This window comes from Ceratotherium simum, chromosome 3, assembly GCF_057802395.1.
Source record: "Ceratotherium simum simum isolate JZ-2026a chromosome 3, ASM5780239v1, whole genome shotgun sequence".
Lineage (NCBI taxonomy): Eukaryota > Metazoa > Chordata > Mammalia > Perissodactyla > Rhinocerotidae > Ceratotherium > Ceratotherium simum.
Window position 1 is genome coordinate 15,519,549 of NC_141902.1, and position 13,786 is coordinate 15,533,334.

At 39.7% G+C, this 13,786-nt stretch overlaps 1 protein-coding gene across 1 annotated transcript in view; it reads right to left on the reverse strand.

Moving 5' to 3' along the window:
- The window catches only part of NPAS3 (neuronal PAS domain protein 3), an 827,327-nt gene that overhangs the window by 124,151 nt on the left and 689,390 nt on the right, over positions 1-13,786 (reverse strand). Inside the window, exon 5 of the mRNA XM_087422742.1 lies at positions 8,041-8,215. Within this exon, the coding sequence (XP_087278868.1) occupies positions 8,041-8,215 (175 nt within the window). The remainder of the gene's footprint in view (positions 1-8,040; positions 8,216-13,786) is intronic.

Here is a 13,786-nt window from a genome sequence, read left to right on the forward strand (position 1 = left end):
AAAAATTGATGTTTTAGCCCAATGAAATATGTGCTTAGGGGATAGTTAGGTTTCTCTCTGGACTTCACAAGCCCCTTGGAGAAAGTTCTTCTGGTTAGATTCCTACCAGGGTCCTATCTCCTTGTTCCATCTCGTTCTTAGGCTTCCCACCTACTCCAACCCTAATATTGTATCCTTTACTCTAATCTTGGCTGCTAACCTAACCTGTGTGGCTTGGGGCAAGCCACTTAGAATTTGCATCACTTTCCCCCATCTGTAAAATAAGGATAACACACTGACCTGCCTCGGATGGCCAGAGTGTGAATTAACTCCTGTAATTAGCGGTTTTTGTGCTCTGCACACACCAAGCAGGATCTGAATGCCAACCACCACCTCAGTGGCCTGAGCACACTTTGCTTCTAAAGCCATACTCGGGAATCACTGCTTGGCAAAGAGCTGACAACTGGAAGTTGCAAACTTTACACAGAAGCAATATTTTCAATATTTTCCCCAAGCAATCATGAGTAAATTGCTCACTAGGGGTGGAAATGGTTTCCAGCCAGTTCTGCTCTTCTGATCTGTGCACCCTGGAAAGCAGAGTCAATGCCAGGTAACTGATCCTTCCTAAGTCTGCTGTTTAGCGCAGATGAAGAATTCAGAATGGTGTAATTTGAGCAGGGACAAAATTTCTGTGCAGTGGTATGCATTAAAAACAAATAACTTGTGCTGTGTTCAAGGCAACAGTTATAGAAATAGAATCTATAATTTTTAATTATCTAATGAGAAAGACAGCCACATTTTTTTTTATAAATGAGGAAGAACAGGTCATCCATTAACAACTTGTCTTGGGTTTCATTTTAGAAGCTCTGAAAATGTACCCCTTATCACCATAGGTAAAGGAAAGTCAAAATTATGACCTAGAAAGCTATATAAAACAACTGTTAAAAATAATGGGTTTAAAAAATTCATTTTCTAAACCTTTAATAGAAGGTTTAGAAAAAAACTGCTACATATAAACTGAGTGAACCTACTGTGTATTTTGATAAGAGGCCTGTGCTGCTATTATTGAACAAACCATTTGCTACCCTGCAAATACCATTATATTAATTTATATAAAAGTGCACTTTTTTGAGTTGTAACCACTGTGATTTAAATTTTGGAAGAGAAAGTTTCAGAATGGCATGCAGAACTAAGCTGAGATCCAACATCTTCTCTGGGAACAAAAGGGAGGCTGCCCTTCTGTAGCCGAGTGAGTCACCAGCACAGATTTTCACAGGTCAGAGTGTCAGGCCCCAGAGGATGCGTCGTGCTGCAGCTGTGTGTTCTGGGAGCTGGCCAGGAAGGCGGAGCTCAGGTAAGGGGCCTGCAGAGCCCGGTGGGAAGAAGAGATTTTACCAGACTTCTCTTTAGCTCCATGAGGCAAGATCCTAGAAGTACAAGGCTGCTTTGCAAATGTTCCCATCCTACCCAGACAAGCACACAAAAGTGTGAGCACACACCAGTTAAGGTGATAAGTGTGCCTAGGCCTTGCCTACCAGAAGAGGGCACTGGAAAATATTTATTACTTCCTGTGGCAGTTCCTGATGATCTTGTTTAGCTTTGCTGGGGATAAAGGCGACATTTAAAAATAGCCTACATTCTGCAATGAAAAAATGGTACTGCATCAAGGTAGCTTTTTTGAGGCAAAAGAAGCATTTTGAGTTCGGCAAGGCAGTCCCTGTAATAGTCCTGGCTTGTTTTTGGAGTATATGCGTCATCTTCATTCAGGAGCGGCAAAAGATAATTCCTATTTCATTTCAAAATAATGATGACATAGCTAAGGGAAATAAATAATTTTGCATGTATAATTTTTGGATAAAAGCTAAGTTTATGCATAAATGATGATCTCTTTGGGTTATGAAAAGATTAGTTTTTGTTAGGCTGCTTTCTGACTATTAGATTTGACACATACATGTGCTCATGAGTATTAACAAGAGGCAGGCCAGTCTGGGGTAATCGTGAACTTGTCTGGATCATTGTTGCAGCTACAGTAGAGATGCATTTCATATTCAATCCATCAGAGATAACCATGGTACATATCTGATGAATTTATCTTCGTTTATATTGTATGAATATGGAAAGGAACTAAATGTGTGTTTACAGTTTGATAAACATTCAACATAAATTATACATTTTAATTTCATTTATTAGTTGGAGACTATGGAAAGCAGGAATTTCATTGCACACAAACTGCCATTCAGATTGAAGGATTAGCAGTTTCCTGAAAAGGTACACCAACTGTAAGAACAAAATTCATTTCTATCTTAAGGGAGTCACTACGTGGTTTGTACGCAGAGTTTAGAAAGGCAGATGTGGAGTACAGCTCATCCTAGTGACCATATAGTTTGTATTTTACACTTCTGGTAGATCCAACATTGTCGTCACGAATAAATCTAGTCCTAATAATCCTCCAATCATTTGACAACTTGTATGAATGGTGTAGTCACCACACACATTATCAAGCTCTATTTATTTCTAAAAGAACTTGGCCTGATCCTTTAGCATTAACATGCGGAGCGGTCTCCATGATATTATCTTACCATATAATGGCTCCAAAAATCTCACAGAGATTAATGGTGATAACATAATTCCAGAAAGTTGCCACTCTATATGTAGAAATATATTGGCAATAAAAACCAGTCACTGTATGCCTTTCCCCAGTAGAGGATCTCTCACTTTTCTTTGATTTTTAAAGGCTTCAGATCAATAACTGGAGTGACATTATTAACAGCTCCCTCAACACCTTGGCCAGCGCTAATATTAAATCCATTACACCTTCTGTTTGACATTTGCAGTACAGCAGAAAGTGCTGTAGATACAGTCACATTGTCTGGGGACTGAGGTTGGATGTGGGGTGACTAAGATGGTTTCCCTTGCCTGACTTCTCAATTCAGTTCATTGATAGGAAACTTGAACCAATACAAAAAAAGAAAAAAGGAAAAATCAAAGACCCCTCCCAACCTTATACTCTAGTAAATAATTCACCCCTAAAAGTACAAGTGTCTCTCATACCTAAGTAGTTTTTGAGATAAAATATTGATCTGATCCTCAGGTAAATTTTTACATTCTTTATTGTTATTCGTAAACGTTTATTCCTCTAATTATATTACTTATTATGAAAATCATCTAATAAATTCAGAGGAATTGAGTTCCTGTAGAATCAGGAGCTGATCAAATGTACCACAGCACAGAGGCGTAAGTAGAAAAATGCAGATTATTTCCACACAGGCAAGGACTCCCATGCTTCCATTTTGCTTGCCTTTAAAATATTCAAGACACAGATTAGGCATAATAGCATAAAGATCATATGATTAGAATGATCATCGTAACCCCCCATAACAGCCTCGATCTGCCTGAAACTTCAGACAAAACACAATAACCTGTATTTTTGACAACCAGTGGTTAATTATGCTGCTGTAGTTATTCTTCACCAAAACTACTGTCTCATACAGTTAGCTAAATTGTCTAAATCCTGGTGCAGTATTGATTTCGCCCTCTATGAGCTCGCACCCATTCAACACGCTGCAAGACCCTCTTGTCCTGGCTGAATTCTCTCCAAAGTAGGACCATATGTTACTCCTGACAGTGGTCCTACAGCTGGGAGCTGATTGTTAGCTAGTGGCAAACAAACCACCAGAGACAGAAAGGAAATTTTATGTTAAAGTGAGAAACATAACAGGGAAAGTTGCCCGTGAGGTTAAGTGAAAAAGCAGGGTACCAGAAGCAGGTATGGTATGGTCTTATTTTAGTCAAACAAACAAACAAAAAAACACACTACATGCCTATATACGTATACATGTATACAGAAATGAAATCTAGAAGGATATCTATTGTATACATAGGAACAGTGGTTATTTTTGGGTAGTGGGATGTTGGTTAGTCTTTCTTCTTTGTTTTCTTCATTTTCTGAATCTTTCACAATGAGCATGAATTTTATAATTGGAAAAAATCAAGCTGTTTTAATAATAAGAAGGAGCAAGTAAAACAGAACAGTTTGATGACCTAACCTAAGGAATATTACTCTTTGTTTTCAAAATAGGAGATTTCTTCAAGTTCCTCCAGGATTTCTTGAAAGAGCTGCTTTTCTGTTTATTAAGCATTTAAAAGATGTGACACTGAAATTTATTCAAAAAAAGAGGATAGCACTCGTAATCCCAAGATTACAGAATCATTAAGAGTAATAAAAAGATACAAGTGGATTACAAAAAGAAAATGAACCATCCACACCTCATGTTCCGGAGGGTCTCTGCTCCCCACACTGCAGAAACCTGCAGGACAGCACAGAGCGATCTCTCCCCAAACATTTGGATCAACCCCTAAATACGAGCTCTAGAACTTGAGAACTTTTTAAACAAGGCCACCCATTTATTTTTCTTATGCCTGCCTTGAGATTTTTCCAAAAGAAATATCACATTTACTGAACTATTAATAAATGTGCATACACATAAAATATTTGGGGGGATTTGCTGTCCAGTCAACAGATTTTTTTTTCTCATTATCTCGAGACTGGTTCAAGACAAGACAGGCACAGGGCTGGCAGTTCAAAGAAACAGAATTCCTATGAAGGCACAGTGTCACTGCCTCTTATGCTGGTTGACTCACTTATTTCCTTTTATTGTAATGCCAAATGTTATTTAGAGTGCAGTCACTTAGTAATGCTACACTGAACACATCAGTGCTTCTGAAAAACTCCATACCTACTAGACCCTTCATTTTCATAATCACCTCATATTGATATCCCTTTTCCAACCAAATTATACTACTATTTAAAAAAGAATCTGTCTTTTATCAGAGTTTAAAAGATTATGATGCAATGAACAACAGTCTTCAAAAATGTTCCTTCATGTTATTAAGAATTAGGAAATCTTGTTAAAATTCTTTCAGCTTTTAAGAAACATAAGCAGCTTTGGGATGTACTGCCTGACATGAACTTGTAAAGTAATTCCCTTGGAGTAATGATCTGCATTAGTGAAGATATTTAGTTAAAGGTAGCACCCTACACACTGCTTTTCAGTATTTGAGCAGTCAATCTAATTGTCTTTTTAAGCCGAAGACTGAAAATACCCACACTACAGACTCTTAGGGCAAAGACAGTTTAACATTCTCCAGTGGTACGAGATACACTCACCATCAAGGAAGAGAAACCCTTCTTACGCAGCTGTCACTCATGAGCCCAAGTTGTTAAGGACGGTAGAAAGAGTTTTTAATTTTACTAGTTAGGATGGCTCAAGGAAGGCTGGGAGACAGGGGAAAGAAACTCAAGTAAATTTTCAATCACACTTCATTGTTAAATGACAGAGTAACTTTAAAGGAGAGAAGGATGGTAACAGTTAAAGAAGATATGTTATTCTCCTACTATGCAGAATTAAAGGATGCTAAGTGAGAACTGAGTTCTAACAGTGTACCTAGAGCTGTTTCATGCATATTGGTGCTTCACAGAAGGCATGGGATTTGTCATAATTCTTATTGGGATTTATCATAATTCTTATATTCAGTCTTAAACTAGTTTGATTTTGATTCTAGCTTAGGATATCTTAGCAGAACTGGTTTACAGGCCATGGATTTTTTTTCTCCCCAAGTCTCTTCCAAGTGACAAGTCATCCTTAACAGGTGTTTGGGGAGACATCAAGCTCAATATGAACAAACAGCGTAGTCTGGGTACCAAGAGGACCAAATTCAACCTTACGCTGCATTAACAGAAGAATGGTAGCCTCAACTGAGAAAGCTCACAGTCCCTCTGCTTTGTACTAGTCAGAATACATCTAGAGGGCTGCACCCAGTTCTCAGAACCATAGTTTTAGAGGGTCACCATCAAACTGAAGGACAGCCAGTGGGAGGGTGATTAGAGTGGTGAGGGTCTTAGGAACATGCCATTGAACAACCATTGTGGAATTAGAGCTCTTCAACCTGGAAAGGAGAAGGAAGGCAGGAGGAAGGGAGAATTTGGAATATCTGACTTCACATATTTGAGAGACTATGATGGGGAGGAAGGAGTAAATCTGAAATGTGGTTCCAGAGGACAGATCTTGGATCAGTGGGGAGAAGTTGCAGCAAAGTAGATTTTGGCTCCACATTAGGAATAACTTTCTATTAGAGCTGCTTACCAGTGGAGTGGGCAGCCTTGAAAGCTGGTGAGCTCCCTATCGGGGGCAGGTTCCAGCAGAGAATGAAAGGTTATCTGTAGGTTTTGCTGTAGAGGGATGGCTGCATAGGTTGGAGGTTGGATTACAGGATCGTTGAAGATCCTTCTCAACTTGAGAGTCTGTGATTCAGGTAAACAAATTTCACTTTTCCAGGCCTTAATTACCTGGTAATTCCAGGTAATTCCACTGGAATTACAAATTCCAGTGTGTAAGAATTTATAAACTTGAATTCTTACACACTGAGTGTTTAAGAGACATGAGCAACCCAGGCTCCCCAATCCAACTCCAGAATGAAAGAGTAGAAAACTATGTTCACGTGCTGCTTCTCAAATATGACCAGATATGAACATTCTAGTGCCTAAAAAGCAGTTCCAGTGATCTCAGTGACATATCTATTCAGTAAAGTCGGTGAGATATTATATAAGAATACTTGACTCCCCCCTCCCCTGAACGAAATTATTTTCACTTTTAAATGGTAAAGAGTAGCCTGAAATACTCTCTTTACTCATGCACGGGGCTCACTGGAGATGGATGCTCACCAATGCTACAGAATAATGCCTAGAAGCTGCAGTTAACTTAAATGAGGAAACATGGATTGGCTCTAGATGGAATTAAAATATCTCCAAAAGAAGTGAATGTTTTTTCCCTTCTGTGTGAGCAAACACACCATGCTTATTTCTAAACAGGTCAAATTAAAGTATTTTCTTGGAAGTATGTAGAGTTATTTTAATATTAATCTTAAAATAGCTTTTTCCAGTTTTCTTTCTAAAAAATGCTTTTGTGTTGCAAATCTGTTTTAAAACAACATTATCAAGTAAAGTACAAGCATCTTTAAAGAGTGCAAAAATAATTTCCCAAGTAAGCAAATAAAACTTTGCACTTCAAATCAGGCCTTGATTCATTAAAAATCTTAAACTTCTCATGAGAAAAATTAACATTTAAACCACTGCTGCTTGGCCAAGCACTCCACCACACAAGAATATGAAATATCTCCTCTAAAAAAGTACAAAAAGGACAAAACCACAAATGTGGAACTTCAATTAATTTAAAGCCCCAATCAGCACAGAATAAATCCTTCGCAGATCTAATTACCAGCGCTCTCGGAAGACCCAGGCCGACCAGCCAATCTTCCCCGTGTTTGAACAGCTTGATGAACTAGGGGACTGATGGATATCAAGTCATTTTGTTTAATTTATAAATGGATTTTCCCCTAATACTTAAATTATCATCAGTACAACACAATGAAAATGGGAACATTCTGAATGCAAAGTCTATAAGAGTCCTGGAAGGAATCCCAATGAGGAATGTCACCTCTGTTCATTCCTCTATACAATTGATCTAATTAAATACTGAGGGTGGAAAGGCAGTTTAAAATGTAGCCATTTCTGTTTTCTTTTTAGCCTTAATTTATCTGTTCACATCTTTCAAGTACCTTCTGATGCTTAAAAAAAAAAAAAAAGAAACCAAGATTTCTGCAAGTCTCTAATACTTTTAATTCTCCACAAGCTAATATTCAAAAAGTCCATAGATTTTGCTGAATAATAAATAAATGCATTACATTTAGTCATGGTAACAATGAAAGGGGTAGGGCTTTCCAAACCTGAACCTTTTCCCTCCAGTAATTTGAAAGGGAAACTATAGGAACTAGTACCTTCCATGTGTATTGTTCAACTGAAATTAGATGTCTGGATTATACTTATTAAAACGTCTCCTTATTTTCAAATCTCATCCTTATGTAATTACCGCACAGGACAGAAAGCTGCATGGCATTGTTAAATACAATTAAACCTATTTATAGTCTCTTCACACTGGCGACTTGAGTGCAATCATTGGCAAAGGTCCTGCTCACCAACCCACACGTTGGGATTGCAATTCCCACCTGGCTCGGGCGTCTCCGACTGGGAGGAGGAAGATGCTGAGCTGGCTCCATCCTCAGCGGTGCCCTGCGAGAGGAGCCCCCGCCCGGGCGGGAGCTTCATGCCCAGCTGCTCCGCCATCTCCACGTGGTCCCCGGGGTGGACATAGTCAAAGACGCTGCTGCCTGTCAGCTCCACCTAGAGGAGAAGAGAAAGGGTGGGAGAGAAAGGTGTCACAGGCTTTTCCTTTTTCAAATTCAGCACCACTGTGATTCAAGTTCTGAGCAGAAAAAAAATATACACAGCCCCGGAAACGATCCTGGTTCTGTCTTCATCCTCAAATGCTTAGGGGTTCTTGAAGTTGAATGATTTTTTTTTTTCACATGTATTTATTTAGCAATTGTTTACCCCAGTTTTTTCTCATACACTGTTGTTTGCATAAAGTCAAAACATTCTGTGAAATGTGAATGAGTCTGCCTGGCTTTCAGCTGTTTTATCCACGCATCATCAGATACTTGCATGTTTGGTGTCAACTGGATGATTGACTGAGTTCTACAGTTTTCTTATTGAGAAGTTTGGGCATTGTACAGAAACAGCCAGAGATAGCGGATGAGTATTTTCCTTAAAATACACAGATTTCCAAGATGGGTATGTATACATATCAGCTTATTTCTATGTAAATTTAAATGGAAGAAGTACTGCTTACAAATATATGCAAAGGCATAATGTTTTCATTAAATATTACTCATTAGCTCTGTAATCATATGGAGAATTTTCCATGCAAAAGAGGTCAGCTGGGGTCTGAAGCAGCCCTTTTTTTTTTTTTTCTGCTGGTATCAGCTTGTTTTGCCTTCAATCTAATAAAATACATAGTTCAACTCTCCTTGAGGGCTTTTAAAAAAATGTTTTATTTTGTATACTCTTTGTATTAGGCTGACTTTAAAGGTAGAGAATAAATCTCAAGTATCAGAAGAGGGTCAGCCTGCAATGGAGGCACTGCCCATTTCAATGCATCAGGCGTGGCCCCTGTTGGGGTAGGGTGCTGTCCGAGGGGACAGAAGTTCTGGTAAGGACTGGCTTTATCTCTGTACTCTTTTGATGCCATAACTCTTCCTTCCTTCCAAGGATAGTAACAACGCTCCTAAAACAAGGTAGTTGGGTTACAGGTACTACGACAGGGAGAGATGGGTCAGGAATAGAACAAGAAAAAGCTCTTTCCTGGGTCACTAATGGGGTTCTCAGTTCTCTGCAGTTTAATGGTCTCAGGCCAGCTAGCATGTACCACGGAAATTGCCAGAAGTTCAGACCGTCACAAGTTTCTTGGTGGATATTTACCTGGACCCCCTTCCTACCTCATCTCCCTTTCTTATGTAATTTGCAGCACCCCTCCAGATTCCACCCGAGTGCCTGCACAGCCTCTTCCAGAAGGAAGGCTGGCGGTAGGCGAGCTGTCACAGAGCGAGTAACACCCAGAGCAATTACTATCCCCAGAACTCCGAGTCCTGGTAAGATGATCACATCTACTCCCAGACGCCATTTGATTAAAATCTTAACAGCCTACACATCTTCAACATCTATCAATTAACAGAGGTATAGCCAGAAAAATGGGAGGCAAAATTCAGTTTGGTTAATAGCTATTCCCGAAAAAGGCTCTCATAACTTCTACTGAAAATGAGGTACTTTCTCTTCGCTATGAAATTACACTCTCCCCCTGTATTACCCAGCTACCAACTCTATCATTTTACAATACCAATTTCCTCCATTTGATATTGTTACAGAGCGTAAATCAGGATTCATAAGTGATCAGTTCCTACCCTCTGGGAGGGAGGGATTACATGGAAATAATCCCTTTAATGTGCGCCTTGCCTCTAAGCATTTCACACAGCAATAAATGGGTAAACTGACTTTGAGCAATTAAGAAATTAAATGAAACTAATAAAATGTGTGTTTTAATATTTCTTGATGGTTATTTTGTTTGGGGATTAGTGACTATGAGGAAGTCACTCTCATTTTGCAGGGAGTCCAATTGTAGCACTTTAATAAACATGTCACTTTCCTAAACTCCAAGTGTTTCTTTAATATGGCAACGTACCTTTTGGCACAGACCACAGATCATGATAAGATGACAACACAGGTGGGAGATGTAATAATTTTTTAGGGGTGCTTGTTCTTGAATATTCATGTGAGCCAGTCTTAGGGTACAGAGGAGGAGGAGGCCGCTGTCTCCTCAGCCTGATTTGCTTGGACATGCAGGCACTTCCCTTCCACAAATCATGTCCTGAGTACACCACATGTAGAATAAGGCTGAGTCACCATGTACCATGTCACACTATGGCACAGTGAGGACTTTCTCCTCCAGTGACCTCATGGGCGCCTCCACTAAGATACCCCAAAGCCTGATACTGGATAGAGAGGTGGGCACTGAGAATTTGACCCTATCATAGACTTCATGGATGTACTGTAGTCAAGGTCGCATGGTGTAGGGGAAAGCACAAAATACTTGGAGTCATAACCTGACTTGGAGATCAAAATCTTTCCCTCCTCTGCTGTGTGACCTTGGATAATTCATTTAACCTCTCCGGGCTTCAGTTTCCTATTCTGAAAGCGGCAGTACTGCTGCTCTGCAGGACTTCGGCAGGGGCTCCACTCACATTGCATTCTATGTGGATGGCACTCCCTGGAGTGCCACTCCATGGGCAGGTGCAAGGCAGTGGCCTGAGAGCTGGGATGAAAACCAGACTTGCTCTCCCTGCCTCACAGCCTAATTTTGAAAATCCAATGAAACCATGCAGAGGAAATCACTTGGTGAGAAATAAGCACTAGAAAATGCCTGCTGTTGTTGCTGCTGCTTGCTGGATAAGCATGGATGACACACAGGCAGGTATGTTCCTGTGGAACTTTGGTGAGGAGTTCTTAGGGTTCCCGTGGTCACTTTGGGGCATCACTTTGATCTGCAAGGGGTGCAGCAGAAGTGACACATGCTTTAAGCCTCAACTACAACAATATTAGCAGCTACCTACCACTCTGTACAAGTACTTTGCATACTTTTCTTTGATTAGTCCTCACAACAGTCTTTTGAACTGGTCTGATTATCCTGATTTTATAGAAGAGGAACCTGAGTACCAGAAAAGGCCAATATTTGGTTCAAAGTCTGCTTGACTCAACCTACCACTTCTTGGGTAGTGCATTTGCAGTCAGAAAGGCTGAGCAGAGACCTCTGAGTTCCTCTATCCTCCAGCTTCACTTTGTTCAGGAGAGAACACTGAGCACCACAGAGGGAGGAGGCTGGGGGCAGGCAGCCTGTAATCCCCTGGGCGAAGGATGCTTTACCATTGGACTCTTGGGACAAAAGAAGGCACTAAAGCAGGTGTATTAAACTAAAATAGACATGGGGGTAGACTAGGTCTACTTACACACGGACCTTGAGTCGCCAACAGCAGCATCAGCATCAGCATCACATCTCAACATTTATCTATCATTTTCAACATTTCTCATACTGTTCTCATTTCACTTAATTTAGATTTTAGAGCTGGAAGAAACCTTAAAAACCATCCATTAAGACTCTCTTTCTTAATAGGTAAAAACTTCACACGTTCTGAGAAGTTAAATGCTTGTTCAAGTTTACCCAGGTGTTCAGGGGCAGAAGCAGGGCTGTGAGCCCAAGTGGCTAATACTCAGTTCACCACTTTCCTCATGACACTCTTGTCTGATTTGTTTTTTCTCTTATGAAGACTGACGAGGTAAGACAGACTCAGGACTCACCTGCCACTAAATTCTGTGCCTCAAAATAGACTAAAAAACCAAGACTGGGGATCTTTTACTTGATGGGCAGACATTACTTCATGTTAACTTGAAGTAGGAAAAATAAATAGAGCTCTGGTCCCAGATGACTATAGTTAATTAGCTACCCTCAAATCCCCAGTTACCAACTCTTCCAAATTTTTGCCCACTGAGAACTAGGACTAGTGTCTTGTACATAGTAGGTCTATCACAAATTTTTGCTGAAGGAACAAAAGATGGCTATCTAGGCCTGAAAAAAAATTTTTTGCTTTATCTGTGCTTGATTTGGACAAGTTTAGGTTGGTTCTTTTATATTATTTATGGCATTATTATTATAAGATTATTTACTCCGTAAAATGAGTTACAATATAGCATCATAATATATTCATCCCCAATAAGTGTTTGCCATATGTGTTGAGACCTATATCTTCTTCTATAGAAGCCAACTGAGTTTAACTGAGGATAGGGCTGTATAAATGCTGGGAAAGAGTAGTTTTAAGGAACTCTTTAAGATAATATGGCCATCTTTCACAATTGCTTTTTTCCCCAGTCTATGACAAAACTGTAGTTAGTTGGTTAGTTCATTATCTGAATTTTCACATAGTTTCATAACAATTATTTCTTAAATATCCCTTCAAATCACCAACAGTAGCAATTTAGAGAAATTTCATTTTATATTGATTATTGGTTCTATCTTTAATCCTTAATTATGACCTACATAATGGAAAGGTATAGCCTCCCCCCCCCAATATTGTGTTCTGATTAGTGCAAATAGCATCATAAGGCAAATGTGAGAACCTCTTCATTTTATAGGAAACTCAGTTACTTTATACGGTGGTAAAAAAAACCCAAAAAACAAACATGTTCTGTTTATTAAACTCAAGAAACAGACCCATGGGACTCTGAATTGTTTTCCTAGCACAAGAAGGAAGAGTAAGCATCACTGTGTCCATCCTTGCTCATTCAGTCACCTTTACTCTGGCTGAGTGTCCTAAAAGAGACATTCCTCTCTCACATTGCTTAGTGTATTAGAGAACAGCTGAGCACATACAAGGTGCAGGAGATAAGCAATGAGTAAGAAGCAGACATATCCAGAAACAGCATTTTGTTTCAGCTCCTTTCTCTCTGGCTTTCCCCGCTCAACGCTACCAAAGATTCCTCCGGGATGAACCGTGGCCACTAGTGCATCCTGCATAGTCAAGCCAAACCACACGGCCATCCTCAAATTTATTTCACATCTGCTAGCTGGCATGTAATTTGCACACTAGACACAGCTGATTTGGTAACTCCGAAGTTTCCTAGAAAAAAAAATGTAAATATATTATACAGCGGTTTGAGTTGACTTTTCCATGTCAGGTCATTGTACCCTGCTGGTAGATAGGAGGGAGGACTAATTTGTCTTTTCATACATCAAGCCAGCATGTCAATAGCCTTTGCCTGGCCGCCTGGAGTGAGCAAATACTTTTTAACTACAGTGATGTACTAACAGTTCACATCACTGAATTCAGTGCTCCTTTGATGGAGAGGGTTTGGCACAAACAGAGGAACAGGCAGCTAGTCATCTCCATGTTGGAACACCTTAAGGAGATACTTTGGTAAAGAAAGATCATAAAACCTATTTCTTTCTTTAAACATATTTCAGTCTTACGAAGAATACAAAGTTCATTTGTATCCCTTAAAAAAGGTCATTCAAAACCTGCCATTTAAGGTAGAATTTTCTAAACCTTTTGTAAGATATTTTTTGTTTGTTTGGTTGGTTTTTTCTAGATTTCTTGAGGGCACTGAGATTACTGAGAGGACAGGGGGTGCTATTGGTTAAGCTCTTTTCTGGAGTCCTTTTGCAGCCAGGCACCCCTCCCACAGGGGGTGCCAGCAATGTTAGGATACAAGGTCATGCCCAACAGAGGACTATGTTAGTGGTAAGTGGTTTGGAAACCTAACTCCCAGGTTAGACTTTCAGATCTATTATGAGACCCTGACATGCTGGTT